This window comes from Hibiscus syriacus, unplaced genomic scaffold (assembly GCF_006381635.1).
Source record: "Hibiscus syriacus cultivar Baekdansim isolate YM2019G1 unplaced genomic scaffold, ASM638163v2 tig00111769_pilon, whole genome shotgun sequence".
NCBI classification, from domain to species: domain Eukaryota; kingdom Viridiplantae; phylum Streptophyta; class Magnoliopsida; order Malvales; family Malvaceae; genus Hibiscus; species Hibiscus syriacus.
In genome coordinates, this window is record NW_024063172.1 from 3,955,447 (window position 1) to 3,983,297 (window position 27,851).

A 27,851-nucleotide genomic window follows, 5' to 3' on the forward strand; every position below is an offset into this window, starting at 1 on the left:
TCTTCCGATGATCGCAATAACATTCATTATATCCAGAATCCAAGAAACATGACATAACTGGAAACAAATCACAATTTAGATGTATTTCCCCTGAGATAAAAAGAGCATGCTCAGTGTCACCTGGCATAGACCATAATCAAACATTGTCAATTACATTCATTTCACAAGAGAACCAAATTATGTGATAAACAAAAACAAAGTCTGTATTCCGAACTATACAATTTTCTGTTAATGGCACTAATGTTACAGCCCTAGCCATCAAAACCTCAACTCCCACTACGCATGTTCCGTTTTGAAAAACCAAAAAAGACCCCCCAAAATAGAGAGGAGAAAGATGCATAACCCTACATCCTCTCAAATGCGTTTCCAAGTTCAAAATGCTCAGCTAGCTTCCAAGAGTCTTTAAGACTACACAAAATCTGCATCCTGTAAATAGCGGATTCACCTCTTCCCATACTTTTAGGGTCGATTATGTACGGATAAGTTAGACTTCATCGCCCCCCTATGAATTTGGTACAAGGGCAACCACCTGATCTTAGGCTGTTAAAACATTTCAAGCTCCTCGCCAGCATCTTTCCTTTTGGGGCTACCAGAAGAATCACCCAAGGGCAGCCCGTTTGGCTGGCGTATGATATTCAAACTAGAGTGCAAGTGCTCTGGAATACCCTACAAAAAAGGAAAAAAGAAAAATAAAGGTCATTGTAACTATAAAAATTAAGTCTTTAATAAAAAGATGGCATCTTATACTCGGATTAAAAAATGGTCAAAATAAATAAGTTATGGAAGCACTTAGGAACTTATAGTAATCCACCTGATCATCACCATCTGGCCCCTCAGAGTGAAAGAGAATGGGGCGGCAGCGCTTATCTTCATTCATCAAGCTTGAATTCTGGAAGTGGGCAACAAGAGCAGCTTTTCCCTGGATTCGAGCATATGCCAAAGAAGCAACTTTCTCACTATTAAACTTCTCCCACTTCTTTCCATTAAATGCCTGCATAAGGTAGTTAACATAAAAATCAATGCAAAGAAAAACATTCCAAGGCATCAATTACAAGCTTGCCCTTCGCTTTAATAATAAGCACAGGTTCTCTTAAAAAGGGTTAAACCCAACCATCCTGAATGCACCTAAGTATCTAACGCATAAAAGTTGAAAATATGTTACCTCATAAAACGGTATAATGTGCGAAGGAGATAGCATATTGATAAAGGCATAGCCCACATTGCACTTATTCTGCATCATAAAAGAGAATATCCATCAGTTGCAATTGAACTTAAAAAACTAAATGGTCTAAACTGCAAATTAGGGTGCCAAAGAAATTACCTTAAAATCTATGGGCAAATAGAGAAAATCATAAGTACCCTGGTGGCTTTCATCAATGGCAGCTAGCAACATCATTGAGGTATACCTGAGGATCATAATGAAAAAGAAATTGTCAGGTAAAGGCATCAATACTTCAAACACATCGATACATATTCAATATTCATAAACCAGAAGATTATAGATGATGGACTGACTTATTTGGAATATTTTTTATCATCAGAGTTGTTCGAGTATCTTCTCCACTAATAATTTTATCCAGGTCCAGCTGAAACTGCATTTTGTTATCCAACTGGGTGCGGTTATTTTCAACCCGTCTTCTCCGGCCAAACTCAGCCATCCCCTCCATACTGTTGGGCAGCATTCCTGGGTATACAGGACTCAACCTAGGTGAAGACATCATTCTCATACTTGACGAACCATTCTCAGATGCATTCCGAGGAATGCCAATACCTGAATTCATTGCAGCATGAGTACCCATATTAACCATAAAACCTCCATCATTGTGGCCTACACCCAAGCCTCCAAATGTAGCAGGGCTCATGAATGAAGTATCTGATGATTCTGGGAAGAAACCAAAGTGCCTTTCCAGCGGAACACCAGAGGGTGCAGAACCAATGTGATGATGGTGGAGGTGTTGGGATGAGAAAGATCCTTGCCGACCTGAGTATGGAAAGCCATGGCCATTTCCATTAGATGAAAATGGACGTTCCAAAGATGAGGTTGGCCAGACTGAAGAATTTGTGCGATCTGTAAATGAATTTGTATTTCCCCAAAGAAACTGTGGCCCAGACATTCTTTCCATCCTAGAACCATTTGACGGACTAAAAGTAGGTATTGTTCCATGGTATTGGCTCAACTTTGACTCTGGCAAAGAGTGGGAAAGTTGAAACCCAGATCCATGGGTTGAATTTGTACCAGCTAATGCATGCTCTACAAGACTACCCCTTGCTTGGTCCTTTCCAATTGGTGCAACTTTCATTGAGCTTGACAATTGAGGATGCAGGATAGAAGCCAAGCCAGATAATTGGTTGCTGGTTGTTGGGCTCATGGTCCCCAAAACAGGGGACTTGCTAATAGAATGCATTGGACTACGCTCTATAGGACTGTTAAACTGTGCCCAGCTGCCTGTCAGGAAAATTGCAACATCCTCGGTTTACAAAATATATACACAATCAAGCCATATGCACTCAAATAATATAATGTAGCTCAAACAGCCCTACCTGGAGGAGAATTGGTTATTGGGGAACCAACTTGCTGTCTGAAACTCCAAGATTCATCTTGTTCAAGCTCTTGATTCATATGCAACATCAAGCTATAAGTTGAAAAAGATGACCAGTGAAATTTCCATTATTGCTATACTTCCGAAAACAACAAAGCAAGAAATCAAACAAACAAATTCTACCAGATGGTAAACACAGAATGAAGAAAGATTTTAAAAAAATTAAAAAGAATAAATAGTAAAAGTTTGACAAAGTCAAGCATGCGGCAGCCAAGATAAAGGATCCATCTAACTGCACTTTAACAAGGACACAACTGAAGTAGTTCTCATCGTTTGTGCACATGATCTAACACTAATTTACCATTTCCAGTTAATATCGAAGCATAGCATACTAAATAAAAGTGAGAGCTAGAGAAAAACTGCATGCACAGGCAGAAATTGATTAGCTTCCATGCCCTAGTACCAGTAAAAGAGCAAGTAGCAAAACATTATCAGGTCACATTAAAAAAAAGGCACAATTCCAATGCTATCATAGTGCCAAAACCAATGAGGAAAAAACTTCTTTTCTGAAGTAAATCAAGATTTATGGTGTCGCTTAATACGTACTTACGACGAGCTCCTCCAGGGCGACTAGGCTCAAGCTTAATACGTTTACCAGCTATATCACTTCTATTTAGTGACTTCAGAGCTTGTTCTGCAGCTCTAACATCATAGAATTCAATGAACTTATGGTGTCGCTTGTACGGCGTTTCCCTTATCTGCTTTTAAGTAATGAATACTTCAGAAATGCTGAACACACAATCTCATGCTTTAAGCAAGGAAACATTTTGAAAAAAGAAAAAAATATCACCTCTTTAACCTCGCCATAAACTCCAAATATTTGACAAAGATCTTCATTTGAAACTGAGGGATCCAAATTAAAAACTACTAAGGTTCCTTGATTAACATCCTTCTCTGATGGATTATCCTAGTGTAGTATAAGTTGGGGGAAAAAATATAAGGGAAACACGTTAATAAAAACAAAACCGTGGCAAAACAAATTATTTGGGGGAATAAAAATGCTCTAAACCTTAGGAATCGAGAAGTGGATGTCAAGTTTTCTCCGCCTTAGTGGCTTGTTCTGTAATGCACGCATAGCTGTTCGAGCAGCACGAATGTCATAATAGGATATCATCACAAAGCCACGATGTTTGCATGCTGTATACAGAGTTCTAATATCACCATATTGCTGCAAAGGAGGGGAAATGAAGCAGCTGGATCAGAAAAGATAGGAAATGACCTGTAGTTGTCAAAACCCAAGCAATACAGGTTTGCATCCATAACCATAGCCTAACAATTCAAAGTTCCATTCTAAAATTGAGGGACAATATAATTCCAACTTCAAATTGCTCCATGCAATACTTTTAACTTGAAAAACAGGAAAGTTTCAAATCAGATTGACTAGGCGAATCCAGCATCTAAAACCTACAATACTACTTCTGGTAGCAATGTATTACAATTTCAAACAATGCATATATGTAAGAGACAAAATAATGAAAGTATTTCCAAAAGCAGAATGCCCTTAACACAGCAGCCCTAAGAAGGTGACAAGAAATGCCATCAGAAAGAATATTTAGAACTAATTACCTCAAAAAGGGCTCCAAGTTCTGAATCCTCAACATTGCTATTTATATTCCGAACAAATAATGTCCTTGAAGGATGTTCTCCATATGGATGTTCCCCAGCTATAGTTCCACCACCATTTGGAAGGCCGTGATGGGGCATGCCGTTTCCAACAACAGCATCAGAAAAACTCAATTTCGACATATCCATGGCCAGGCTCTCTTGTGGATCAGTTTCCAATTCCATACCTCCACCGCTACCAAATAGATCGTATTCCTCTAAATCTTCCACCGAATATGGCAACCCACTTAAGTCAAAATCATCCATTATGCCTGCTAAAAGCTCATTCTCATCATCAGGCAAGTTTCCATGTGCATGAGCTTCAATGTTCCCAAGTGGATCATTGCTTTCCTCATCTTGATGTAAGTTATTTAGATCAGAAGTTACACAATCAACAGAGTGATTATTATTATCTGTGTCATTTAAGTTCACTGCATGTGGTAAAAATCAGGTCAGCCTTTCCTTAATACAGTAGATAAACTTTAAACAACTGCTGACACTTACACTTTTCATGCGGAAGAACAGACAACGAGCTAGAAAAAAGGGTGGCATCACTTGAGGCATGATAGACATCAGAACCAGGTAAAATTCCCCAAGCCCTTTCCACTTTCTTAGATTCCTTTTCCGTTGGAAACTTAGTAGGATCTAGACCACACATGATTAACGAGACCAATTAAATGAGAAAACACACATCCTATATTGGCAGCATAAAGTGAACAAATTGTAAAACTACCTGAAGCCGAATTTCCAGCGGACTGCATCATTGCATCACCTTCTCTGCCAATAACAAGGGAACAAAACATATCAACCTTGACACTGAGCATTGCATGCTTGACGACTAATATTACTACTAAGAACAGCAAGAAACATAATCTCAAAGTTGTTCTGAAGGGAGCAACGAAAAGTTCAATATAAAGTCAAAATCAACGGCCTGCAAAATTAACTCTCAAAGAACCTCAAACCATGACACGTGGTATAATAATATCACAAAATATCCAGATCCTTAAAGCCTAAAAAGGTTGAATACTTCCAAATTCCAATTGGAATTCAAGTATAAGTAAAATTCAAAGGACTCATCTTTTTTTATCTATTCAATCAAACCAATAACTTAAATTCTAATTCCAAAGTGAGACCAATTCCAAAACCCAGAGTCGAAGAAAAAAAGATTAAAATTCAGTGTTTTGAGCAAAATAAAGATTATAAAAAGGGTCCAAACGGCAATCAATAAAATAATAAATTGTTAGTATAAAAGCTAAAAATTCAGTGTTTTTGAGCAACAGTCCTAAGATAGCAATCAAATTACTCTTTAATATCCAAAAACAAATATCATCCAAGGACAAACTCAAAAGACAAACAAAACCCAGAAAACTTAATAAAAAAAGATTCTAACTTTAATACCAAGAATCAAATTTACTTGCTCAAAAGCAAAAACCTAATTCACATTAAACCCAAGAAAACAAACTAGCTTCAAATTATTCAAAATAATCTTAAAAACCCCACCAAAACAACAAATTGAATATAAAACAACAATAAGATTGAAAAATAGATTACCTGAATGAGGTTCAAGAATGTGAAAATTAAAAAGAAGAAATAATTAACTGATTTTTCCTCAATACAAAGCTCCCTGCCACGATCACACGCAAACAAACAAAACAAAGAGAGAGAGGGGGGGGGGAGAGCCGTAAAGAGAGAGAGAATTTGAAGTAAAAAGTTCTTTGCTTTCTCAATCCCTCTTTATAAGACTTTAATGGGGTTTTATAAGTAATTTTTAATTCATTTATTGAAATAAAAATACTCTTTTTGTGAAATAATGTTGATTGGACGAATGGAGTTAAAAGCGCAGATAGAATGATTGAATGGGAGACGAGGAGGAAGAAATTGAGGGAATTGTTTGTTGTGAATGTGGGGAATTTAACTGTATTTAAATGTGTTTTTGGGGTCCGGAAACACGTTCGATAAAAATTAATAAAAAAATAAATCATGATAGAGTTGAATCCAATCTTTGACCTCGGCGTTGAGGTGGAATTACAAATTTGCCATTTAACTTGAGGTTGGTGGGAATGATAAAACTGTGATAGTGGATAATATAGATTATAATATCCCTAGGTATTTTATTTATTTTTCTAATAATTAAAATATTTAAATTTAGATATTAAAATTATTATTTAGATACAAAGTGAATGCTAATATCAATTTTTGGATATGCACAATTTAAATTAACTTTAATTTTGTAGTTAATTATTTGGATTTGAATATTATAATGTAAATATTCAATATCAGAATTTATTTTACTTTAATTTATTTTTAAATCTTTAGAGATTATTACGTATGAATTTAATATCCGGAAGATAATTTAATAAGTCGTATTTTAATTATTATAATTGATGCCTTGATTTATTATCTCTAACTAAGACGATGACGTGGATATGACAATGTTTGCACTTTAGGAGGGCAAGAGATCAAAGTTTTCAGGTAATTTCAAAAACTAATAGTATTTGATAATAAATTTGAAAAGTAAGTGATAATTATCAGTATCAAAATTAAATCATTCAGAACTTTTATTTACTTTGATTCGTAAATTAAAAAGTTGATAATATTAGGCGACTCTATTCTCATATGTAATGGGGTAAGAGGAGGTAGGATAGTAAGTTGCCCCTAACATAAGGTTGAGAGCAGTTTCCGTGAGATACCTCCAACGATCAGAATTATGAATTACTCACCGTGGGACTCGATCCCACAACCACCGTGAATAATGTGTTGATTAAAAACACGAGAATGACGTGGCATAACCAAATCCGTAGATAAGCACGTGTGTGTTCACACTTTGGGCAAGTTTACAAGTTAATAATGTTTATCTTATTATTTTTCTGGGTAACAAATTACGCCAATCTAATTGAACAGAAGAGCTCCTATGGTAAAAAAAAAATTATAAATTTTATCACTCAAATTTAGCTTTATTTGGTTCTTAGTCATTAAATTTTTTAAAATGATCTAATAACTATACTCATATTTTGATTATTCTAACCTTAAGTCATAAATACAATGATGACATGATTATTTACTGATGTGAATTATATTCGTGAACGTAAAAATCATGTGTTATCCACCTCATTTTTCATCTATTTATTTATTCCATCATCTCCACCAATTACTCCTCATCAATTGTTTGTGTTAAAAATTTATAAGCTCAAAAATAACAAAACGAGATTAAGACATGAAAGATCACACACAAGATGTGGTTTGATCTTATCCTTAATAGATGAGAAAAATAATAATTAACTATAAAATCTGATCTATATCTAATTACTCTCTCAATATTTTTATAAAATTTATATCTACAACGTAAACTCAAAAGTTATAAATACGGAAAAAGATTACATTTTCCTAAGATACTTATTATCTCATAATTCTAAAAATCAACACATACTCTATCTCTATAGAATAAAATATTTAATCACAAATAATACTTATTCAATAATAATTCTTACTAAATAAACTGAATCACTAAGTAATCTTCAGTAAAATTATAATAAAAGTCAACTTAGTTCTCTCTTTGCTTTCTCTTCTATCCTCGTCATTGAATCGTCTCCACGGTCAGGGCCATGGCCTTTCTCCTTTACACAGCACTGGTAAACCTTGCTTTTTTATTTTCATTTTCAGCATTTTTGGCTCAATTAGAGGGTTCTTTCTATGGGTTTTGCTTTTTTTTTTTTGTTCCTCACTTGGGTTGTTTGTATTTCATTTCTTTTGAACCGTTCTGTATATTGACATTAACTTGGCTACTTCAGCTACTGAAAAAGCTATTGAAGCTAGCAACAACGTGTCTGGTTTTGTTGAAATTGGGTACACATCCAGTGCTCATTGGTTACGGGGAGAGCTTTTTGCAAGGTATGACATGTTCTTAAGGTTATTATTGGCCTCTGCCTCAGCTTAATGTCTTTTAATTTTTTTTTCTTCTTTCATCATGAAATCGATTCACTTCCAGTCTGGGAGAAGATGGTTAAGGCAACAAGTTTCAGGTAAAGAAGCAATTAAAGAAGTAGAGCTTGTTGAAGGAAGGGAACATCCTGGGAAGAGTTGGATACTTAGCTTCAGGGGAATTGAAACAGTGGATCAGGTGAGATGATAAGACAAGTTTTTTTTTTCTTTATATTTGGTTACATCTTAATGAAAGCTTGGCTCTTTATTTTGGATATCTCCTTTGATTTTTCTTTGCCTGCTTTCATCTTGATAAGTTATTGTTGTTCAGGTTAGGAAACTTGTAGGTTCAACTTAATTGGCTGAGGAAGAAGACAGGCCACACCTCGAAGAAGGTGAATTTTATACTCGTGATCTTGTTGGAATGAGAGTCATTCTCAAGGTAATGTACTTATTGGCTCATTAGCCCTTAATATTCCATGTACATATCTGGCAACTCCCATAAAAGCATCATTTTTCTTTTCACATCTCAACAACCTTAACGTTTGAATTTGCCTTCTAAAGCCTCTTATTATAGTAATTATTTTACAGTGATAAGTATATTGATGTTTTTGTTCTTTTCAATTCTTTCTCATAGTATTAGATGATTGTTTATTTTATTTGTTAATTTTGGTTATGATCGGTGAGGCTTAATTTTAAGATTTCTATATACCAACTTCTTTCAGGAAACTGGTCAAGGTGTGGGTACGGTTGTTAATGTTTTCAATAGTGGAGCTAATGATCTGTTACATGTCATGCTCAAATCAGCTGTACCTATTCCTAATGGAAGTGAGGAGTCAACTAATTTGGCTGAAGCTAGTGATTCTGGTCCCCTTGTTTGGGTACCGTTTGTCGAGGAAATTGTTCCTAATGTTGATTTGGATAGAAGAGAAATGTTGATTACTCCTCCAAGGGGACTCCTCGAGCTAAATGTACGAACCGATGAGAGGTCCAAGAAAGAAAGGCGCCAACTCGTAAGCTAATATTATTTTGTGATCTACTTGATTCATTGTTTCATTTCTTGCATGATTCTCCAAAATAGTATTCTGCTTACTTATTTTATTGTCAGCTGGACTTCCCTTTATTGCATTTTTCCTTCTGCTTCTGTTCTCCAGTATATTTTTAAGTAAATAATTTTTTTTGTATAGAGTAAATTGAAATTTTGATATTTATTTCATATGCTCATCTTCTCAAGCTCTTCCGTTGATTCATGAGCCGCTGTACTTTTTCACAGTTTATGTATTTACATGTTTGTGTCAATCAGGTTCATGTCTTGATTCTTCTGTCGACATGTTTCAGGAATGGAAAGAAAGAAAAAAATTTCAAAAGCGGTTAATAGCTGCAAAAAAGAAATTGATTGAAATGGAACAGCAACATGTATTTCATGGGTTTGGATTTGGAGAGAAGTCACAAGTGAGCCTCCTTGCAGATCAGATTGTCCATGTCAATTCCACATTGCTTCAGCAGGCATTGGAGAATGTTGAGATATCTTCAAAGAGGTGAAGCCTTTATATATGTATATATAGTGTATAAACACATTTTTTCTCACTTTGCACTTATCAAACTTCCATTTAATCGTTGAATAAATTTGTCATCTGTTTCAAATATGGTGGCAAAAACTCAGTTTTTTTTTTCATCTTAGACTTCATTCTGTTAGAAGGCATTCTCTGTACTGTATAAACAGTGATGGTGATCTACAATTGTGCTTAAATTATGAAATTTTTATTTCTATGTTGCTTCTTGAATTAGATGGGGTATAATTGAATCGCTCGCTGGGACTAAGCTGGTAAGAAATAGGTTAAAGATATCAGAAAAATGTTTTACTCCATCTAAAGTGAAGAGAAGCTGGGAACAAATTTCACTTTGCACGAAAAGGCTCTTCATCTTGTTTCTAAAGGCAAAGTTGCGGTTGTTTTAGATATGAGTTACCATAGGAACCAGGGAAAAGAACATGACCCTGATCTTGGTTTCTCAACGAGCACAGAAAATTCTGAAACATCCTCCCTTCAGACATTGCTTTCTGATGATGAGAAGTTTGTGAAGTTGGTGTCAAGATAAGAACTTACGTTTGGGAAAATTTTCTTAGTTTGTCAGTTGTTAGTTGTTACTGGTTCATGCAACTGAAATTTTCATTTATAAGCTACTGCAATTCATACTGAAGTTCCAATTTATGAATATAAAATCTTATCGCTCGATGTTTGCAGGTAGAACATCGTTCATCTACACCACTGGTTTTGATTAGTCCAGCAGGTGAAATCAATTCCATGAATAAGCTGTTCTCAAGTAACAGTTATTTTGGATTCGACCCTGAAAAGGTCAGTGTCATTGCCATGGAATATGTTATGATTTTCTTTTCCGCTTTGGGTTGTAGCCTTTGAATGCTAAAACACAAGGTGCCGAGTAAAGTTATTTGTAATGTTCATTAAGTCTGTAAGTTTTGCTATCATATTTCAGTGTGGACGGCTATAGTTTTCAAAATGCTCATTTTCATTGTTTTCCACATCCAAGTGTAAATTTGAATTAAATGAGAAAGTTTTGCTAGTTATGCGTCTACTTCTGGAATTGGGGTGTGATTCTCAACTGTTGAAATCTCCTTAGGCACTTACAGTTTGCCATTGAATTCTTGAGGATTCGGAGATCCCTCTTTGATAAAATCCATAATGTTGGGATGTCACAGGCTATAGGGCTATAGGCCCCAGCAGTCATGCTTGTAACTTTGACGTAAATAGGAATTGGAAATGATAGATGTGAACTGCTTTTATCCTACGTGTTTGATGAATATATGTATACTAACACCTTTATTTACCCAACCAAATTACAGGTTTGGTTCTTGGAAGAAGAGAGGCTGCGGGTTGTTAGCAGTTTGCTGGAACAAAACAGGAATAAGATTTTGATGAAATCACCTTGGGAGATGCTGCAGGCACCAGTTGGCTCTGGAGGAGTCATTAGCTTGCTTTCATCAGACAACATTGTAGAGAATCTTTCCCAGAATGGCGTCGAGTATATTCAGGTTATAATTTAAACCAGTTCAGTCTGTTTTCCATGAAAAAGAACAGACTAGGGCTTTTAAACTGTTCTATTGATGCTTTCTCTAAACCTTTTAGTCAATAATATTTGCTACCAATTCTACGAAAATATCATAAGAGACTCTTGTTTTTTTTGGACAATTCATTTTTATTACCCAAAGAGCAGAGAACTGCTACAAAAAACAATCAGTGTTCAGATTTACAAAGATTGCCCTTAAACAAAAAATCGGCAATCAAGCAAAATCAAACTACACCCCATTGGTTACAAAGATTAATATTAACATTATCTAATCTATTGATAAGCCTACCCCTTAGATGAAGACCAACAATTTCCTTGATAGCACAGAACATTTCTTCAACAGTTGAGGAACGACCTTGGAAGATTCTCTTGTTCCTTTCTTGCTAAAGGGTGTAGATTAATGCATTCGAAGCAATTTTCAAAATAGAAGTGAGTAAAGATTTACCCTTCCAAGAACCAGCAGCCCAAACAAAAAAAACCATCCCATGATGAGTGTCTAAACCGTAAACCATTGAGGGAGAAGATTGCTTTCCATAATGATGCAGCAACTTGACAATCGAAGAACAAGTGATTTCTGGTTTCCATAACAACACCACAGAAAATGCAGTGGCAATCAATGGTAAACCGTGATTGACGACATTGATGAGCAATGACTAATAATGGGAACTTTGACTAGATTTAGATATCAAATTGATATTTTATTTAAAATTTATAGATTATATTAGTATTGGTCTAAAATTCATAGGTTTAGATAAAATTTAACCACTTTTACTAATGTGTCGGAATTAACGATTCAGTAACCAGAATATAATAAACCGATAGGGTAGAGCATTTGACAGCATAAGAGACTCTTGAATCAAGTCCAAAAAGCAGGTTTTGTTTCCACGAGTTCAAAGGTGCACTTGCCAGTTTTTTTTTTTTTTTTGGCTGTAATCTATTGCCGTTTACTGATGTAGTGAAGTTGATAACTAAGTGAACTGTAACATGCCAGAACGAAAGGCGTTATGCTTCTTTTGTGTGCATGTTTATGTCTTTATAATAGACCCAAAAAGCAAATCGAATGTCTTTCTACAGCATCACTTAAACTCGTGACGTCTGCCCATGCAAACGGGTTCTTAGACATGCATTATATAATTCAATGCTTGTCTACTTAGCAGCCTCAGTCTTTAACATGTTCCCTTGATTCTTGTTTCTAAGACTCGTATCTTGCAGGTATGCCATGCGGACAGAGCTTGCTGCTGCTCCTTGGGTTAGTCAATGAAAAGGAAGCGGATATTGGCATTCAAATTTTCGAGCATACGGAGGATGTTGAGGTAGGTTTCGGCATGGTATTCTCGATGGATATAATGAAGAAGTTAACAAGGAAGATAAATAAACTTCAATTCTATGCCATATCAAAGCCGAATCCGCATGTGGAGCTAGCCAATAAAAAATGGGTAGATGTTGAACCTTCCTCTCCCAACTCCTACGAGTTTCATTCTACGATTTTCAGTTGCTTAAATGCATGTTCTTTGGATAAGCTTTGCGTTATGGAAATAACAGAATAGAACGAAAATCTTTGCTTTGACTTCATTAAAATTCTCATTGTTTTACTTTTGTGGTCATGGGAAAAGCAAAATTCAATCCTACCATCACCATGTGTGTATATATAAAATCTTTAAAAAACCCAATAGAAAAAATATACAATTTGAGTCAATATAAACTAGGCCTACAATAGACATCCCAATATTTTAAGCACCAGGTTTTGCCAGACGCTTTATTGTCGACTAATGGCATTCCAAAGATACTCAGCCGCTCGAAATCTGCATTATAAGAAACCCGAACCTCGGCTTCTCAGAGTTTCCATTAAACGAAGAATTTAATTATGACAGTTCCTATCAGTGCTGATGGATTGGCCTCGAGAAAGAAGAAGCAATGGGTGGCTGAGATCAAAGACTCTTTGCAAAAGGTCGGGCTTTGGCTTGGAACTTTCGACACTGCCGGAGATGCAGCTCGAGCTTATGACGATGCTGCCTGAGCATTGCATGGAGATAACGCCCGCACCAACTTCGAACTACCTTCAAACTCGTTTATCAAGGGTTGTTAACACAGCAAGACCGTGGTAATTATCCTTGGGTTGTTGCAACTATATAATAAAATATTTACTTTATTAGCCTATAGCTGTTGTATTCTGAATATATAAAGATTAAGGGGATGTTTGTTTACTTCAGAATAATTAAGAGCTAAATGATTCAAATGCTGAATGATTCAGAGGTTTTGTATGAATTAGCTCTGAATGTGACATGATGTTTGATAATAGCTCTAAATTATTCAGAATGTACTTCTGTGCTGAATCATTCAGCATTAAATCATTCAGAGGTGCGAAACAAACGCGCTGAATACTGAACGGTTCAACATTCAGCGCTGAATACTGAACGGTTCAACATTCAGCGCTGAATGGTTCCATTAAGAGGCAAACAAACAGCCCCTAAAATTTGTATTTTATCAAGGGATGTAGGAACTTACAATTAAGAATTACACTTCTACTCTCTCTCTCATGCCGCTTATCTTCTTCCCTTCCATGTTCTCTATGACTACTATACTTTGTTTATCATTTTGATAGTTATATTTTTAAGCAGTCTTATTTTTATTTTGGTCCATTGATTTTGAAAAAAGTAATATTTTGGTCATCTACATAATCGGTTTATTATATTCTGGTTACTGAATTGTTAATTCCGACACATTAGTAAAATTAGTTAAATTTTATCTAAACCTATGAATTTTAGACCAATACTAATTTAATCCATAAACTTTAGATAAAATATCAATTTGATATCTAAATCTAGTCAAAGTTCCCATTATTAGTCATTGCTCATCAATGTCGTCAATCACGGTTTACCATTGATGGTTGTCGTTGCCAACCCTTAAATCAAAATAAAATGTTAAAATGGAGAGCTAAATTATTATTATGCTATTTTTTTGGTAGAAAGAAGAAAACAAAGGGTCTAAACTAAAGGCTCATCTCTGTTTACTGCTGTATCTAACTCGGCGTGAAAGATTGGCAAAATCTCCATAGGAGAGTCGTTGAAAGTGTGATGTCCAAACGGAAGGTTACAAGTTAACTTCTCCATGGCGTTCGCTGTCCGAATTCCTTCTTGAGTCACGTGGGTAAAAACCAACTGTCAATCTCGACAAATAATATCCACTATATGAGGGATCAAGTGATAGACCGACTCCATATTATCACCTTGCTGGAGGAGTAACCAAGTATCTTTGCCATCCGTCTCAAGCACTACGTGTTTCAGACCCAACTTCCAAGCTATAGTAAGTCCTTGTAGAGCACCCCAAAGTTCAGCATCTAACACCGTACGTACTTCTATAGTTTTCGAAAAACCACAGATCCAATTTCCCGAAGCATCTTGAATAACTCCATCGCATGTTGTGAGGCCAGTTATGGGTCTATGATCCCCATCCGTAAACTTTGTGTAGCATATAAACTCTAAGAATGAAAATAATATTATTAGTAAAAGTTTTAATAATTTAATAGATATGACCTCCATATATTTTAATAAGATATATAATAGAATAAATAAAATAGAATAAAAAATTAGTAATCTAGGGGAGGTAACTTAAATAGATCTAAACGGTGAATCTAAAAATTTATTATCTGATATTAATAATAAATTAGATTAAGTTGTAATACCTTCTAAACAAGAAGATAATATCGATTTAGGTCATTTATATTATGAAAATGGAAACATCATATTAGTATTATCAGATGAAGAAGAAATTTTATCTAAAAGTTCATATAAAAAGAATGAAAGTAAGAAAAAAATAAAAGAGGTTTACACCTCAACAAAAATATGATTTTCAATCTTATAAAGAATTAATGAAAAATTAAAAAATTTCACTACTAAGGATAATAATGAAAAAGTAGAATATTTAAAAGTAATAGAAAAACTTTATGAAAAACATAAAGATTTATTTGTTTATTTAACTACCATTGTATGTTAAATTATGATACTACAGACAATAGTACCGGTTATGAGAATAATTCAGAAGATATAAAAACTATAAATATTTCATAAACAATTGAAATAGATATATCTGATGAAGAGAACAACTCTTCAACAGAAGAAAATATTAATAATCCAAATCCTATAAAAACATATCTAAATCTAAAAGGAAAAAGAAAATTATATTTTGATCTTTTTGAAGACGATTATTTAAGATATTTTAATCGAGACAACGATAGAGATCAAAATACTACTAAGTTAATAGGAGAGTAAGTAAAAAATATTTACAGTAATGAAGTCAAAACTGAATATACAAAAGAAACTTCACAGCCAGTTCCTTATAGTGTAGAAAATCTTAATAAAAGAAATGTTGCAAACTGGTTTGACAATTGTTGTTACAACTTCCATCCTCAGCCTTGATCTTGAAAATTTAATTATATTTCCAATAGAATCTATTCCATTAATTTCTACACCAGATAATCTACTATTTTTTTCAAGATAAGATTCGTATTTGTTTATACAAAGATCATCCCATGATGTTGGTAATTTATGGAAATATTGGTTTTTCCAAAATTATATTTTTTTAATTTTCGATATTCATGAGGAATGTTTTTAGAGAATTCTTCTAAATATCTTATATCACATAATTTTGTTTTTGATAAAATATAACTAGCTTGACCGTCTTAATCTTGCTTATCAAAATAACCACAAAATTCTGCTTTTAGAATTTGTGTTAATCCTTTTAAAATATCTTTAGGCGTTTGAATTGATTAATTAATCGCCCTTTTTGCTCCATATCTATTGTTGATTCTTCATATCTATTGTTGATTTTTCATATCTACGAAAAAATTGTAAAATATCTCTTTGAAAAGTTCCAATAAAATAATTTAAAAATCTTTCATTTGGTCAATTATTGTTGTTTACAACAATTGTCATAGAATGTGCTCAATCATCAATGGTTTTTTCATAGCCTGATATAAGAATATTAGTTAAGTCCGTTCGTTCCAAACTGAACAATAAATCTCCATCCGGTGTGGTTTGATCAGTTCGTTCCAAACTGTTCGCGCCGTAAAGCATTCTCTAGAGATTATGGTACAGCCCCCACAAAAGTTACAACTTCCTTCCTCAGTCACATGTCGTCGCACTTTTTTCATTAGTCGTCAATTTCCCGTTTCAGATCAACCAAAGAAGGAGGTGAACTCTTGGTAAACCCTGAAAGTTCGATATAGTTTCCCAGATCCATTTGTTCCATTCATCCCCATTCGGTGTTTGTATGCTCTTGAAATTGAAAAATGTTGACGTTTTCCCCATATCCAGCCGAGTTTATCATCTCTTCTATTTGCTAATGGTGGTTTAACAGCAGCAAGATGGAGCATCGTCGGATATGGTAAGCATGTATGAATTTTATCCCACTTCCACTCCCCATGTTGCTTGATCACAGAAGCAAGCGTTCCAGCATTCATGTTTCCGTCAGGTTTATCCAATCTTAATTTTTCCAAAGGCCCAAGATTCCCTAGCCAAGGGTCCTTCCAAAATTGAATTTGATTGCCATTACCCATGTTCTAAATCAAACTCTGATAGATGTCATTCCAAGTAGCTATAAGTCCCATAAGAAACTCGACGATGGAGGAGTGGAATGCCAAGGTACTGACCCAAATCACTAACTGAAGTAAATTGAAACCCATTGCTAATTGTATCACGATTAACCATCACCATATTCTTAGAGAAGAAAATGTTTGTTTTTGCGAGACTCACCTTTTGTAAAACTCCAAAAGAATTCGTTGGATAACCTCCAATTGAGTTGTAAAGGCCTCAGCAAACATAATAAGATCATCTGTAAAAAAGAAATGTGATATCATAGGACCATCTCGATTTAATCAAATTGGTTTCCAATCGCCTACAGTTACTGCTTTTTGGATTGCATGAACCAACCTTTTCATACAAATAACAAAGAGATACGGTGAGAGTGGATCTCCTTGTCGGATCCCTCTAAAAGGTTTGAATCTTTCAGTTGTAGAGCCATTCCATAACACTTTGAGTGGACACCGTTGTGACACAACTCGTTATTAGACTGCGAAGACTTCCGGGGCATCCGATATCAACCAAGGTGCCTTTTATAAAATCCCATTCGAAGCGATCACAGGCTTTTTCGAGATCAATTTTGATCGACATCCACCCAAGTTTTCATGTTTTTTTGCACATCGAGTGTACCACTTCTTGAGCTATTATAATGTTATCAGTAATGCTTCTTACCGAAAAAAAACTTGTTTGGTTCTCCGACACCCATTTCGACACGAGTGGTTTATGTCTATTAACTATCACCTTTGTTATGATTTTACATGTCTCAAATTTATGGCCCTAAAGTGAGTGAAACTCTCTGGGTTTGCCATCTTTGGAATTAACACAAGCAAAGTTCTATTGAGTTCTTGGAAAATCACTCCAGTATCGAAAGCTTCTTGCACTAACCGGTAAAACCCATCACTAATCACTTCCCAATTTTTTTGATAGAAGAAAACATGAAAATCATCAACACTCGGAGCTTTTGACGGATTCATAACGAAAACTGCTTGACGATTTTTTTATGCTAATTTATTTAACTAACACATCACATGCGTTAAGTTTTTTTTTAATAAAATGATTAATTTGTTATTTTTTCAAATAATTATTTTATAATTTCTCATAGTCTAAAGACTCAATAAAATATGATCGAACTCGAATCCTTAAGGAATAACAACAATTTCTTTATCAAGGGGACCACTTAGTTCGTCCTCTAAAAATAGTATAAATTTAAAAATCTTACATTATTCTAAAAAAAGTAATAATGAGATTAATATTTAAAATTCAAAATCTTGACACAGTTGAGAACAAAAGATTATCAGTTTAAGATAATTTTTATGAACCAAACGTGGTAATATCATGCCTAAATATCCTATAAATCTTAAATAAAGACTAAATTTATGGAATTAAAGTGAAGGGACCAAATTTAAAATTATGAAGAATTAGACCTTTAAAACGAACAAAAGAATCACCTATTTTCCACCGTCGATCTTTCCCCCCGAGCATCCGTATCTCTCGACAAACCCTAAAAAAAAAGATAAAACCTTATATATAACCAGCTGCAACTCCACAGCAGCAAAATCGGCGGCCAACGTAATACCTAATTTCCCAGTAAGCATACATACAGACCTCCCTCTTTCTTTTCTTATTTAGATTTCTTAATGAAGTATTATTCCATCGGCTTTAGTAACTTTTTTTTTGTTTGTTTGTTAATGGCGAAGGAGGTAAGAAGAAGAAAAAGAAGAAATGGCGGTGCCACTATTAAGTAAGAAGATCGTGAAGAAGAGGGTCAAGAAGTTCAAGAGACCCCAAAGCGATCGCAAAATCTCCGTCAAGGTATAATCAAAAGTTCCTCGTTATCATTCAAGTTTTGGTTTTTACTTTTCAGCCTTTTTATTTATTTTTTATCTTAGGTTTTTTAGGAAAAAAAATGAAAAATGATGATAGTTATTGTCGCCCCAGTCTTACTTTGCATATATTCAATGTCTTCGTATGTAAGTTGGTGATTGACATTGTTATCTGATTTCCATTTCTTTAATTACTAGCTGCAGCTTCACTTGCTCATAAATTATTATCTGATTTCCATTTCCTTAATTAATTTGAGTGTGGGTATGAAGATAGATCTTTGACACCCAGTCTGACTTTCTATATGCCGATTCAGTATCGATCGACTATCGGATCCATTTACCATTGCTCCAATAGGGGTATTCAGCCTTATAAAGTATACTTTTTTTTTTTTAATTCTTTGTTTTACAAAATGAAGTTGCAATGAATTCTTGTAGCTCTCGACTGTGGTATCTAATGTCCAGTTTTTATGTATTTGTAACTGGGCATTTCATTTGTAAGGACGAACGAAAATCGTTTACCAGGTCTTGTGACACAGTTGGCTTTTTTCAATCACAAGCTTTCTGTTACTAAATCCCTGGCCACATTGATTTTCCTCATTTCCATGTTAATTCTACTTTGTTCGTGTTACTTATCATGTTTATCCTGTTGATTGATGACAGACAAACTGGCGTAGACCAAAGGGTATTGATTCTCGTGTAAGAAGAAAGTTCAAAGGATGTACTTTGATGCCCAACATTGGTTATGGTTCAGACAAGAAGACTCGTCACTATCTTCCGAATGGCTTTAAGAAATTTGTTGTGCACAATGTTGGAGAGCTTGAACTCTTAATGATGCACAACAGGTATCCATTGATAGCGTACCAAAAATTAGTATCATTACCGATGTTATATCAATTATGTTTGTGTTCTCAATGTGATTTGTTGCTTATCAGGACGTACTGTGCTGAGATTGCCCATGATGTTTCCACGAAGAAGAGAAAAGAGATTGTGGAACGAGCGGCTCAGCTTGATGTTGTTGTTACTAACAAGCTTGCCAGGTTGCGCAGCCAGGAGGATGAATGAAAGCACAAGCTTGTATTAGTTATATTTATTGATGAGCTCTGTTTGTTCAGGTTGGTTTTTAAGTTTTTGGACAATTTTGTTGTTTTAGATGTCGAATCACGTTCTTCACCGTGATTTTTGTTAGACATCGTTGAGCAGAACATAATTATTAGTACAATTCTAAAACATTCTCGTGTTCTTAAAAACACTTTTAAGTTTTACTTTACGTTCACTTCATGGTATCTGGATTTTTATTTCTTGACGGTTGACTATGTGAATACGTTTGATATCTGAATGTAAATTGTAACCGATGGTGACTAAGTTCTGAGACTGAGCGTCAAAGCATTGGTGATGCAGCTGGGGAGTTTGCCACTGAGTTTATTCTGATCTAGTTTTCTATTTTTCACCATTCAATTCATTATCACCTAAGAATTACATCTCGAGACCGGTTAAGTTTCCGATGCTACACTATTCGTCCCGTGGATCTGTGTACGGAAAAATCTAGATTCTGAAACTTGTGGCATCAAGTTGGAAGGAACTTCACCATTTAACTGACGTTGGGCCAAGTAAAGAACTTCAAAGCTCGACTGATTACCACATATGTTATACGGGAGGGTACCATAATGGATATTGTTTCCTATGAGATTCTATTCCGATGAAGATATGTCGAAGATGTCTTCAGGAACTGGACCTGTAAGGTTTGAATTTCGACCATCAAATATCTGCAAATTACAAAGATAACCTATTTCCCTCTGTATTTCACCTGCAAAGAAGGCGTTCCCAATATCCGTTGCTGCAATATGTTGCCTTAGCTAAGTTCTCAATGTTGCTTGGTAAACTTCCGGAGAAATTATTTGACAAGAAATCTGCAACTTAAAAGGAGGAAATATTATAGATGGAAGGTGGAATGGGATTCAAAAGCCCGGTTGTATGCAGGGATGGGCATGGGTCGGGTTGGGTCGGGTTTTTGGTCCACCCGACCCGACTCAAGAAGAAGGGGACCTCCACCCGTGACCCGACCCGACGAAATTATTTTTTCACCCGACCCGATAGATAGTTTTAAAAACCCGACCCGACCCGAAATAAAAAAAAAAAAATATTCAATAAAAACAGTGACTAAATTGAAAAAAAAAATATGGAGGGGTATTATTGTAATTATTCCTAAATATATAGGGTAAAAGTATATATTTTTCCGGGTCGGGTCGGATCGGATTTTTTTCACCTTAAACCCGAACCCGACCCAACCCCGAATTTTTTTTTAAAAAATCCGACCCGATCGGGTCGGGGTCGGGTTCGGGTTAGATGCCCATCCCTAGTTGTATGGCCAACTCAGACGGAAAATGGCCGTGAAAACTGTTCCCACTCATGACAACAACGAGAGTTTCCCCAAGGGTGGCGGGATAGTGCCTTGCAGGTTCATGTCGGGGAGATTCAAGGCATTGACTCAGCCATTAACGCCGCAAGAAATGCAGGTCCAGCTGCATACAGTGATGGCCGAGGACCAATTGTATGGCCAGACATTTTGAGGGTTGGAAGTGATAAGGGCTGCGAACTGGAGAACAGATTGTTCGTCGTTAAATATGCATTTTGAACATTCAAATTCACTATATAACAGTACTTTTTAACTCCATGGGCGTCGTTAAAACTCCTAAACCTAGTAAGGAAAAAAGAGTGTTCACATATCATAAATCAATAATTAAGTACATTGTTCTAAATATCATGAGAAATAATGTCGGAACAAACTGAATCAAAAAATAAAGATCTACCAGATCTAAGAGTTCAACTAGCTGACTTGTGAGCAATATGATCACAAGAACAATTAGCATACGTAATATAAAACCGAGGATTTGATTGAAAAATTGCACGAACCTCCTGAACGAAGATACTAAAGGTGAAATATCATCGGTATGTCTAGAGATCTTATAAACAAACATCACCGAGTCAGTTTTAAATTGAACGTCCTCTTTAGAGATGGACATAGGTTGTGTCGGATCCACTTAACCCGTCCTAAAAATTATACATATCCATCTGATCCGAACCCGACCCGACCCAAAATAATATATTTATTAAAAAAAATAGAGACTTAATTGAAAAAATATGGAGGGATATTATTGCAATTATCCCTAAATATAAGGTAAAATTACAATTTTTTGGGCCGGGTCGGATAATTTCCACATTAAACCCGAACTCGAACATAACCTCTAAAAAACCCGACCCGACCCAAACCCGTTTTTTTTAAATCTTACCTGATCGAGTCGGAACCCTCAGGTTCAGATCCCATGTCCATCCCTAATCCTCCTAACCCTTGTTACATTAAATTACATCTTAAGAACCGTTAGTCTAACTCATGGGTTACGCGCTTTTTGTTTCTGGTAATCTAAATTAGATCTGAAAATTCTAATAATGATGGAATGATATATCTAAAGTTTGTGTTAGATGAAACTTCGGCATAAACAGATCAACTTTAGGTGCGGTAAATTTATTAATGATATTAGTTTCAATAATGAAGCCATCCCATCCTTTCTCTACCCTCAGTTTTAACCCTGCCGTAAACGCATATGCCTCCACAATATTATCATCGTGCATGACCTGCTCCCCCTTGACCTGTAGCAGCTCCAAAAGGAAATGCGTTTTGAAAGGATAACTTATATGACAAATCATTATGTTACGGATAAACTTATGATTAAGTTAATTGTATGATTCTAATGTCTGATTATCATATGAAATAAAATAATTTTTAATGTTATATATACTTTAAAAATTTTATATATGATTATTATATGAATCTTAATTATGTATGGAATTAAATTAAAAAAGATGTCTATTTTTTTAATTTCTTTTAAACATTAATTTTTCTAGAACTTAAATGCAAAATAATTAAGACTTGAAAGAATTTAAAATTCCCACCATCTACAAGCAACGGATAAATTTTATATATTATAAAACCCTAATTTCACTCCTACATGTCACCTATTGAAAGGAAGCTTTAACATTATTCATTTTGGCGCCTGTTCTTCTTCTCCGATTTTATCTCCACCCTTGAGCTTGACCGTCCCATAAAAAACACGGCAGCAGCGGCGATGGCAACAGCTCCGACCGATGCAATTATCGAATCCCAATTGATCTTACTCCCATCCTCCTCCTCCTCTTCTGCGTACTCTTGTGGTGATGGTGGTTGTTCTCGTTCCTCGTATTTCATTTCATTTTCTTCCTCCTTTTTCGCCCGACCCATTAATTCCTTCCTTTTCCTGCTTTTTAACTCAACAATGGCGTTCTTCAGCTCCCATAACTCGGACTTCAACTCAGTCATCCTCTCCTTTATCTCACTCACCATCTTCTCCGATCCTTTCATGGCCTTGACTTCCTCCATCATCATCTGCAAATCGAGCAACCCGTAACTTCCCCTCCCCAACATCGATTCCAGAATTTCAACTTCTTTACTCAATTTCTCCTCATCTTTATCGCCATTATCATCGCTCACCTTTATGGCTTCGTCGATCATTTTCCCGGTTTTCTCAATTTTCTGGGCAACTTTTTTCTTATTGGGATACACTTTACTTCTAGAAACATCAAGTTTTGAAATCTTACCCTTTCCAGATTTCTTCTCCCGTTCTTCAACTCCGATACCTAATCCTTTCAATTCATCATTCAATTTCATCGCTTTCAGAATATCTTCATCGTCTCCAACTTTCCCCAAATTTTCATCTCCTTTCAAACCTTTCGCGATCATCAACATCAGAACTTCCCGTTCCAAATCTTCGATTTCGAGGTTCAATTGGTTTTCCCCTTGGTCCAATTCTTCAATCCCGCGGTTTAACGACGATAACATTCTCTCGCTCTCTAAATTATCAACGACCAATCGAGGCACCTCGCGTCCTAATCTCATACTAAAACGTTTCCGATCCGAAAGCTTACCTTCCAGCTCCATCCCCAAGCGATCCTCACCTTCGTTCTCAACCATCTGATGAACCCGCGAGGACGACGAAGATGAAGACGATGAAGACGGCGAAGATGGGACGTTGACGATCATGGAGCTTCCCATTAGATTAACTGAAGAGATTCCCATCGAAGATGGAACTTCTTGTGGATTGAATTAACAATTTCTTATACTTAAATTTGAAAAATTCAAAGAAATCTGCTTTAATTTAACGAAGCTAACGGAAGATTTATAAAAATTGTACGGTTGTGAGAAACATAGCATTTTGGGATTTTCCGTTACTATGAGTTGGAAAGAGGGAAAACATTTTCGCGCCTTAATTACGGAGTCAACTAGCATACGTGTTGACACCTGATTGGGTTAAAATTGTTTTATCTTTATTTTTCAGTGTTTTAACAACAATTATAGTAGTGATTATCTTAAATAGATAAATTAATAAGCTTAACTTAGCTGAGACAGGTAGTTTTAGATCAAAGTATGATTATGTGATTAAGAAAATGACGTGGATGATAATACCAATATGATATAAATATATAAATTTGGAATCTACTTCGATCGACCTGAAGCAAGGACCATATACTTTTAATAAAAGAAAAACGCACATCAATTCAAGAATGATATAAAAATTAAAAATGAATAATTATCATTATAAAATATCAAAAAGTACAAAATGATAAAGAGAATGAACGAGTTTACTCTTATCTTGAAATTGTTATCCGAAATAATAATTTGAGACAATATTAATATGAGAAAATAAATCAAAAAAGTGAAACTTCTTAGAAGACGAGATAAAAATAAATGGAAACAAATACTCTTTTTATTTTGATATATCGATCAGAATCAGTTAAGGCCTGTCGCTACATAGTTTCCTTAAGACATATTTTCAGCCACTCTTTTAATGATCGAGTTCGTTGGTCATCTGTCTCCACGGATACAACAACTAATGATCAGCTACATTAACACATATGCACAAATCACAAACAATTCTTGCCTTTGCCTATCACTAGAAAAAACTAAGGAAGAAAACTTTTTCAAAACTGAGTTCAGAGATATCTTGAGATGTGAAAAACCTAATAAGTTTGCTCACTATTTATAGGAGATTTTTAAGAGAGATTTAATTCAACCAAATATCTTTTTAATATTCAACATTAAACGGATAATAATATCTTTTAATTTAAAATATTCAAAAGATAAAACTCCTTTTACTATTCAAACTTAAATATGTATTATTTTAATTTGAAATATACAAAAGTATATAATTATTTTTAATATTCAAAGTAAAAAAAAAGTTAACAAATATCTTTTTAAGTTAATATATTTAAAAAATAATTATCTTACTAATATTTAAATTAAATAATATATTTAATTTGCAAGGGTCAAAACAGGTCTTGCAATTCTATCTTTTGCTAGATTATCGGCCATACCATTTAGATATCTCGGGGTATAGGAGAAATGAATATGAGAGATTACTCGGGATTAGGGGTGTAAACGAGTTGAGTCGAGTTTGAGTATTGTTGAGCTTGACTCGACTCGAAAACTCTGAAATAGAGCTCGACTCGACTCGAAAACTCGCGAGCTTAAAATTTTCAAGCTCGACTCGAACTCGAAATCTTGAACTGAAGCTCGTGAGCAACTCGAAAAGGCTCGAAATGAAAAAAAAATCTTAAACTTAACTCGATTGAAGCCTCAAACTCAAACTCGAATATGAACCTTAAATACATGAAATCTTACTGTATTTTTAAAAAAAAATCAATACATAAATATTAATATTATTATTAATTTATTTTTTTAAATAAAATCTTAATATATTATATTTTCGAGCTGCTCATGAGCTTTTCGAGTCGAATATCGAATAGCTCATTTCAACTCGTTAAAAACTCGAGCTCGAGCTCAAGTCCATTCGATCCGAGTATTTATCGAGCCTTGATCGAGTCGATCTCGAATAACTCACGATTTGTCTCGTCTCATTTACAGCCCTACCCGGGATTACTGGTCCACCGAGTCTAGAACGCTCCACCACTTCCAAGGATGCATTAACGGGAAAGCAATCCAATTTAGAACAACTTCACGGTCCGATTCTATCACTAAGGAAGTTTTTCCTACCCATCCCGCTTCGATAAAAACTGCAAGAGCAGTTTCGATTGCTTTAAGTTCAACAAACTCTAAATCAATTCCCTCTGTTGGGCCAATACTTATTTTTACACAAATTAAAATCCTATTAGATCAGAATCTATTGAACATATAACTTTTTTACACGGGCCGGGACCTCTTTGAGTCCCAAGAGAACTCCGTCTCTGGGTGTCATGTTTAGAGGCGATAATGATCGTAAGAGAATAATTACAGAATAGTTTAAGAAACTTAGAATTTTAAGAAAAAAAATATAACTTTAATGTATCACATCAATATATTTTAGTGATAATGATCGCAAAGAAAATAAATTAAAATTTTAATAATTTTATTATAAATCTTTTTAAAAATTTGATAATCAAAATATACGTCATTTTATAAATCATCTTAATTTTTATTTCATTATTAATATGACATATCTTTGGATGTTGACACATTTTTTAACGAAAAATAATATAATCAGTTCACAGACAAAATCCATTTTAAATTATCAACACTCATTAATAAAATAAGATAAATAAAATGTAACGGCCCCTTACAGTGTACACTAGTTTCTAACCAAGCTCTCCCACTCCGAACCTCTCAATTCCATGACCGTTACACCGAACCAAAAAAATTGAAAGCATAACGGAACCCTTACTAATTCTAGTTACGATCCGAACCGAAGAAAAAACCTCCACTTCTGCTTCCATTTTTAAAATCTCAACGAAGAAATGTTAATTCTCCATCACCCTTTCATAATTCACAGCCCCGAAATGGTTTCCAAGATCATCAAGAAGCGATCTCCGCCGCGTTTCATCAAGCGCCACCACCAGAGAAAGACTTCTCCGACAAAGAAGAATGCTTCTTCTTTCTCCGTCATCGCATCCCTCAACAAGTCCATCAAGACTTTGCCGCCGCCGGATCTTCAGGCTTTTCTCGAAGTTATCCCACCTAGCGATAACACCTTCCGCCGCTGGCAAGCGCTCCCGGAAAGGCTACAAGATCCTTCACCAAGAAGAAGAGTCGGATGAATTCGAAAGCAATTTCTCCGTTCCCAAGGTTCTCGTATTCGACCGGTGCTTGCTTCCGCCGTTGATTTCCACGACGAAAAAGACTATCTTTCTTGACCTGGACCAGACCTTAGTGCATTCCAGCACCGACCCACCACCCAAAACGTACGATTTCATAGTGAAGCCGAGCATGGACGACCAAATCATGAACTTTTACGTGTTGAAACGGCCCGGGGTCGATTTTTTCTTGGAAGAAATTAGCAAGGAATACGCTTCCCAGGTTCTCGATAAGCTCGACCCCGAAGGCCGGTTTATATCGCACCGGCTTTATCGGTATTCGTGCAAGGAAGTGAACGGGAAATTCGTCAAGGACTTGTCGGAAATGGGGAGAAATTTGGGGAGACTCGTCATCGTCGATGATAACCCGAATGCTTACTCTCTGCAACCGGAAAATGCTGTTCCTATACGACCGTTTGTAGATGATAGTGAAGATAGGGAGCTAGAGAAATTGTTGCAGTTCTTTGAGTGGAGTAAACGGTTTGAGGACATGAGAGTAGCGGTCATGCAGTACTACAACGGTGGAGGCACCGTCAGCGGTGGCGATGCTGATGATTGCGAGTTTGTGCAGTTGGAACTATGACGCGTCGCTCTTTTCTTTCAGGAGTTGTAATTTTATCTCTTCGGATTGAACAATAGATTTTGTTCATGTTAGAAAGAACCAAGGTTTACAGTGTATTTTAAAGATCAAATTCCACTTCTTCTTCATTGCTATGTTGTTCAAGTTTTTTGTTTTCAGATAATTTAGTGAATGAAGTAATGATCCATAACCACTTTCAATCTTTGAAAGCACACAAATATCTGGATTCAAGTTAAACGAATTTTGAAAAATAAGATATAAATAGGTAGTACTGTAGCGGCAACTTAACATAAAGCTCATATTATAATGGTTTTCAAGTATATCTTTATACCGCAAATTATGATGTAACGTGTATGAAAGTTGGTGGAGCAGGGTTGGCAAGAGGCTCAGACACTAACCCAATCAAATTTGGTGTGGTTGGCAGACAGTGTTGCTTCTGCTATGTGGTGTGAGGTTTCACCCGGTCTATGTTGTAGACACCATTGCAGGTTTTGTGCTGGCTGTTCTAAAGGAA

At 35.3% G+C, this 27,851-nt stretch overlaps 2 protein-coding genes, 1 non-coding gene and 2 pseudogenes across 4 annotated transcripts; 4 read left to right on the plus strand and 1 right to left on the minus strand.

The window, feature by feature from the left end:
- Positions 1-128: 128 nt before the first annotated feature.
- LOC120169700 (protein MEI2-like 5) lies at positions 129-5,955 on the minus strand. Its single transcript, XM_039177819.1, has 13 exons — positions 5,754-5,955; positions 4,936-4,979; positions 4,707-4,847; positions 4,167-4,633; positions 3,610-3,768; positions 3,391-3,507; positions 3,147-3,298; positions 2,542-2,633; positions 1,516-2,446; positions 1,322-1,406; positions 1,163-1,231; positions 812-991; positions 129-666 (listed from the first exon to the last, which is right to left on the minus strand). The coding sequence occupies exons 2-13, from the start codon at positions 4,964-4,966 to the stop codon at positions 544-546; spliced, it is 2,547 nt and encodes an 848-aa protein (XP_039033750.1). The 5' UTR covers positions 4,967-4,979; positions 5,754-5,955; the 3' UTR covers positions 129-543.
- Positions 5,956-8,166: 2,211 nt separating this feature from the next.
- LOC120169915 lies at positions 8,167-12,796 on the plus strand (annotated as a pseudogene).
- Positions 12,797-18,250: 5,454 nt separating this feature from the next.
- Positions 18,251-19,746, plus strand: LOC120169665 (60S ribosomal protein L32-1-like). 2 transcript variants are annotated; one of them, XM_039177775.1, is made up of 4 exons: positions 18,251-18,367; positions 18,478-18,592; positions 19,264-19,445; positions 19,536-19,746. In XM_039177775.1, exons 2-4 carry the CDS (start codon positions 18,503-18,505, stop codon positions 19,663-19,665), a joined length of 402 nt encoding a protein of 133 aa, XP_039033706.1. In that variant the 5' UTR covers positions 18,251-18,367; positions 18,478-18,502; the 3' UTR covers positions 19,666-19,746. The 2 variants fall into 2 exon arrangements, with proteins under 2 accessions (XP_039033706.1, XP_039033707.1); XM_039177776.1 differs by having other exon boundaries at positions 18,352-18,367; positions 18,498-18,592.
- Positions 18,690-18,782, plus strand: LOC120170039. The gene has a single exon (XR_005520718.1). It is a non-coding gene; the product is annotated as a small nucleolar RNA U31b (small nucleolar RNA).
- A 6,691-nt stretch (positions 19,747-26,437) lies between the features above and the next one.
- Positions 26,438-27,476, plus strand: LOC120169749 (annotated as a pseudogene).
- The last annotated feature ends 375 nt before the right edge of the window (positions 27,477-27,851 follow it).

Bases quoted from the DNA above. Each gene is read 5' to 3' on its own strand.
- LOC120169700 (XM_039177819.1), bottom strand. From the start codon at position 4,966: ATGATGCAGTCCGCTGGAAATTCGGCTTCAG. The intron at 2,634-3,146 runs GTACGTATTAAG...TTCAACTTATAG, and splicing joins CCTGGAGGAGCTCGTCGTAA to CTTGATGTTGCATATGAATC. The intron at 667-811 runs GTGGATTACTAT...CCTTTTTTGTAG, and splicing joins GGCCAGATGGTGATGATCAG to GGTATTCCAGAGCACTTGCA.
- LOC120169665 (XM_039177775.1), top strand. From the start codon at position 18,503: ATGGCGGTGCCACTATTAAGTAAGAAGATCGTGAAGAAGAGGGTCAAG. The intron at 18,593-19,263 runs GTATAATCAAAA...GATTGATGACAG, and splicing joins ATCGCAAAATCTCCGTCAAG to ACAAACTGGCGTAGACCAAA. The intron at 19,446-19,535 runs GTATCCATTGAT...GTTGCTTATCAG, and splicing joins CTCTTAATGATGCACAACAG to GACGTACTGTGCTGAGATTG.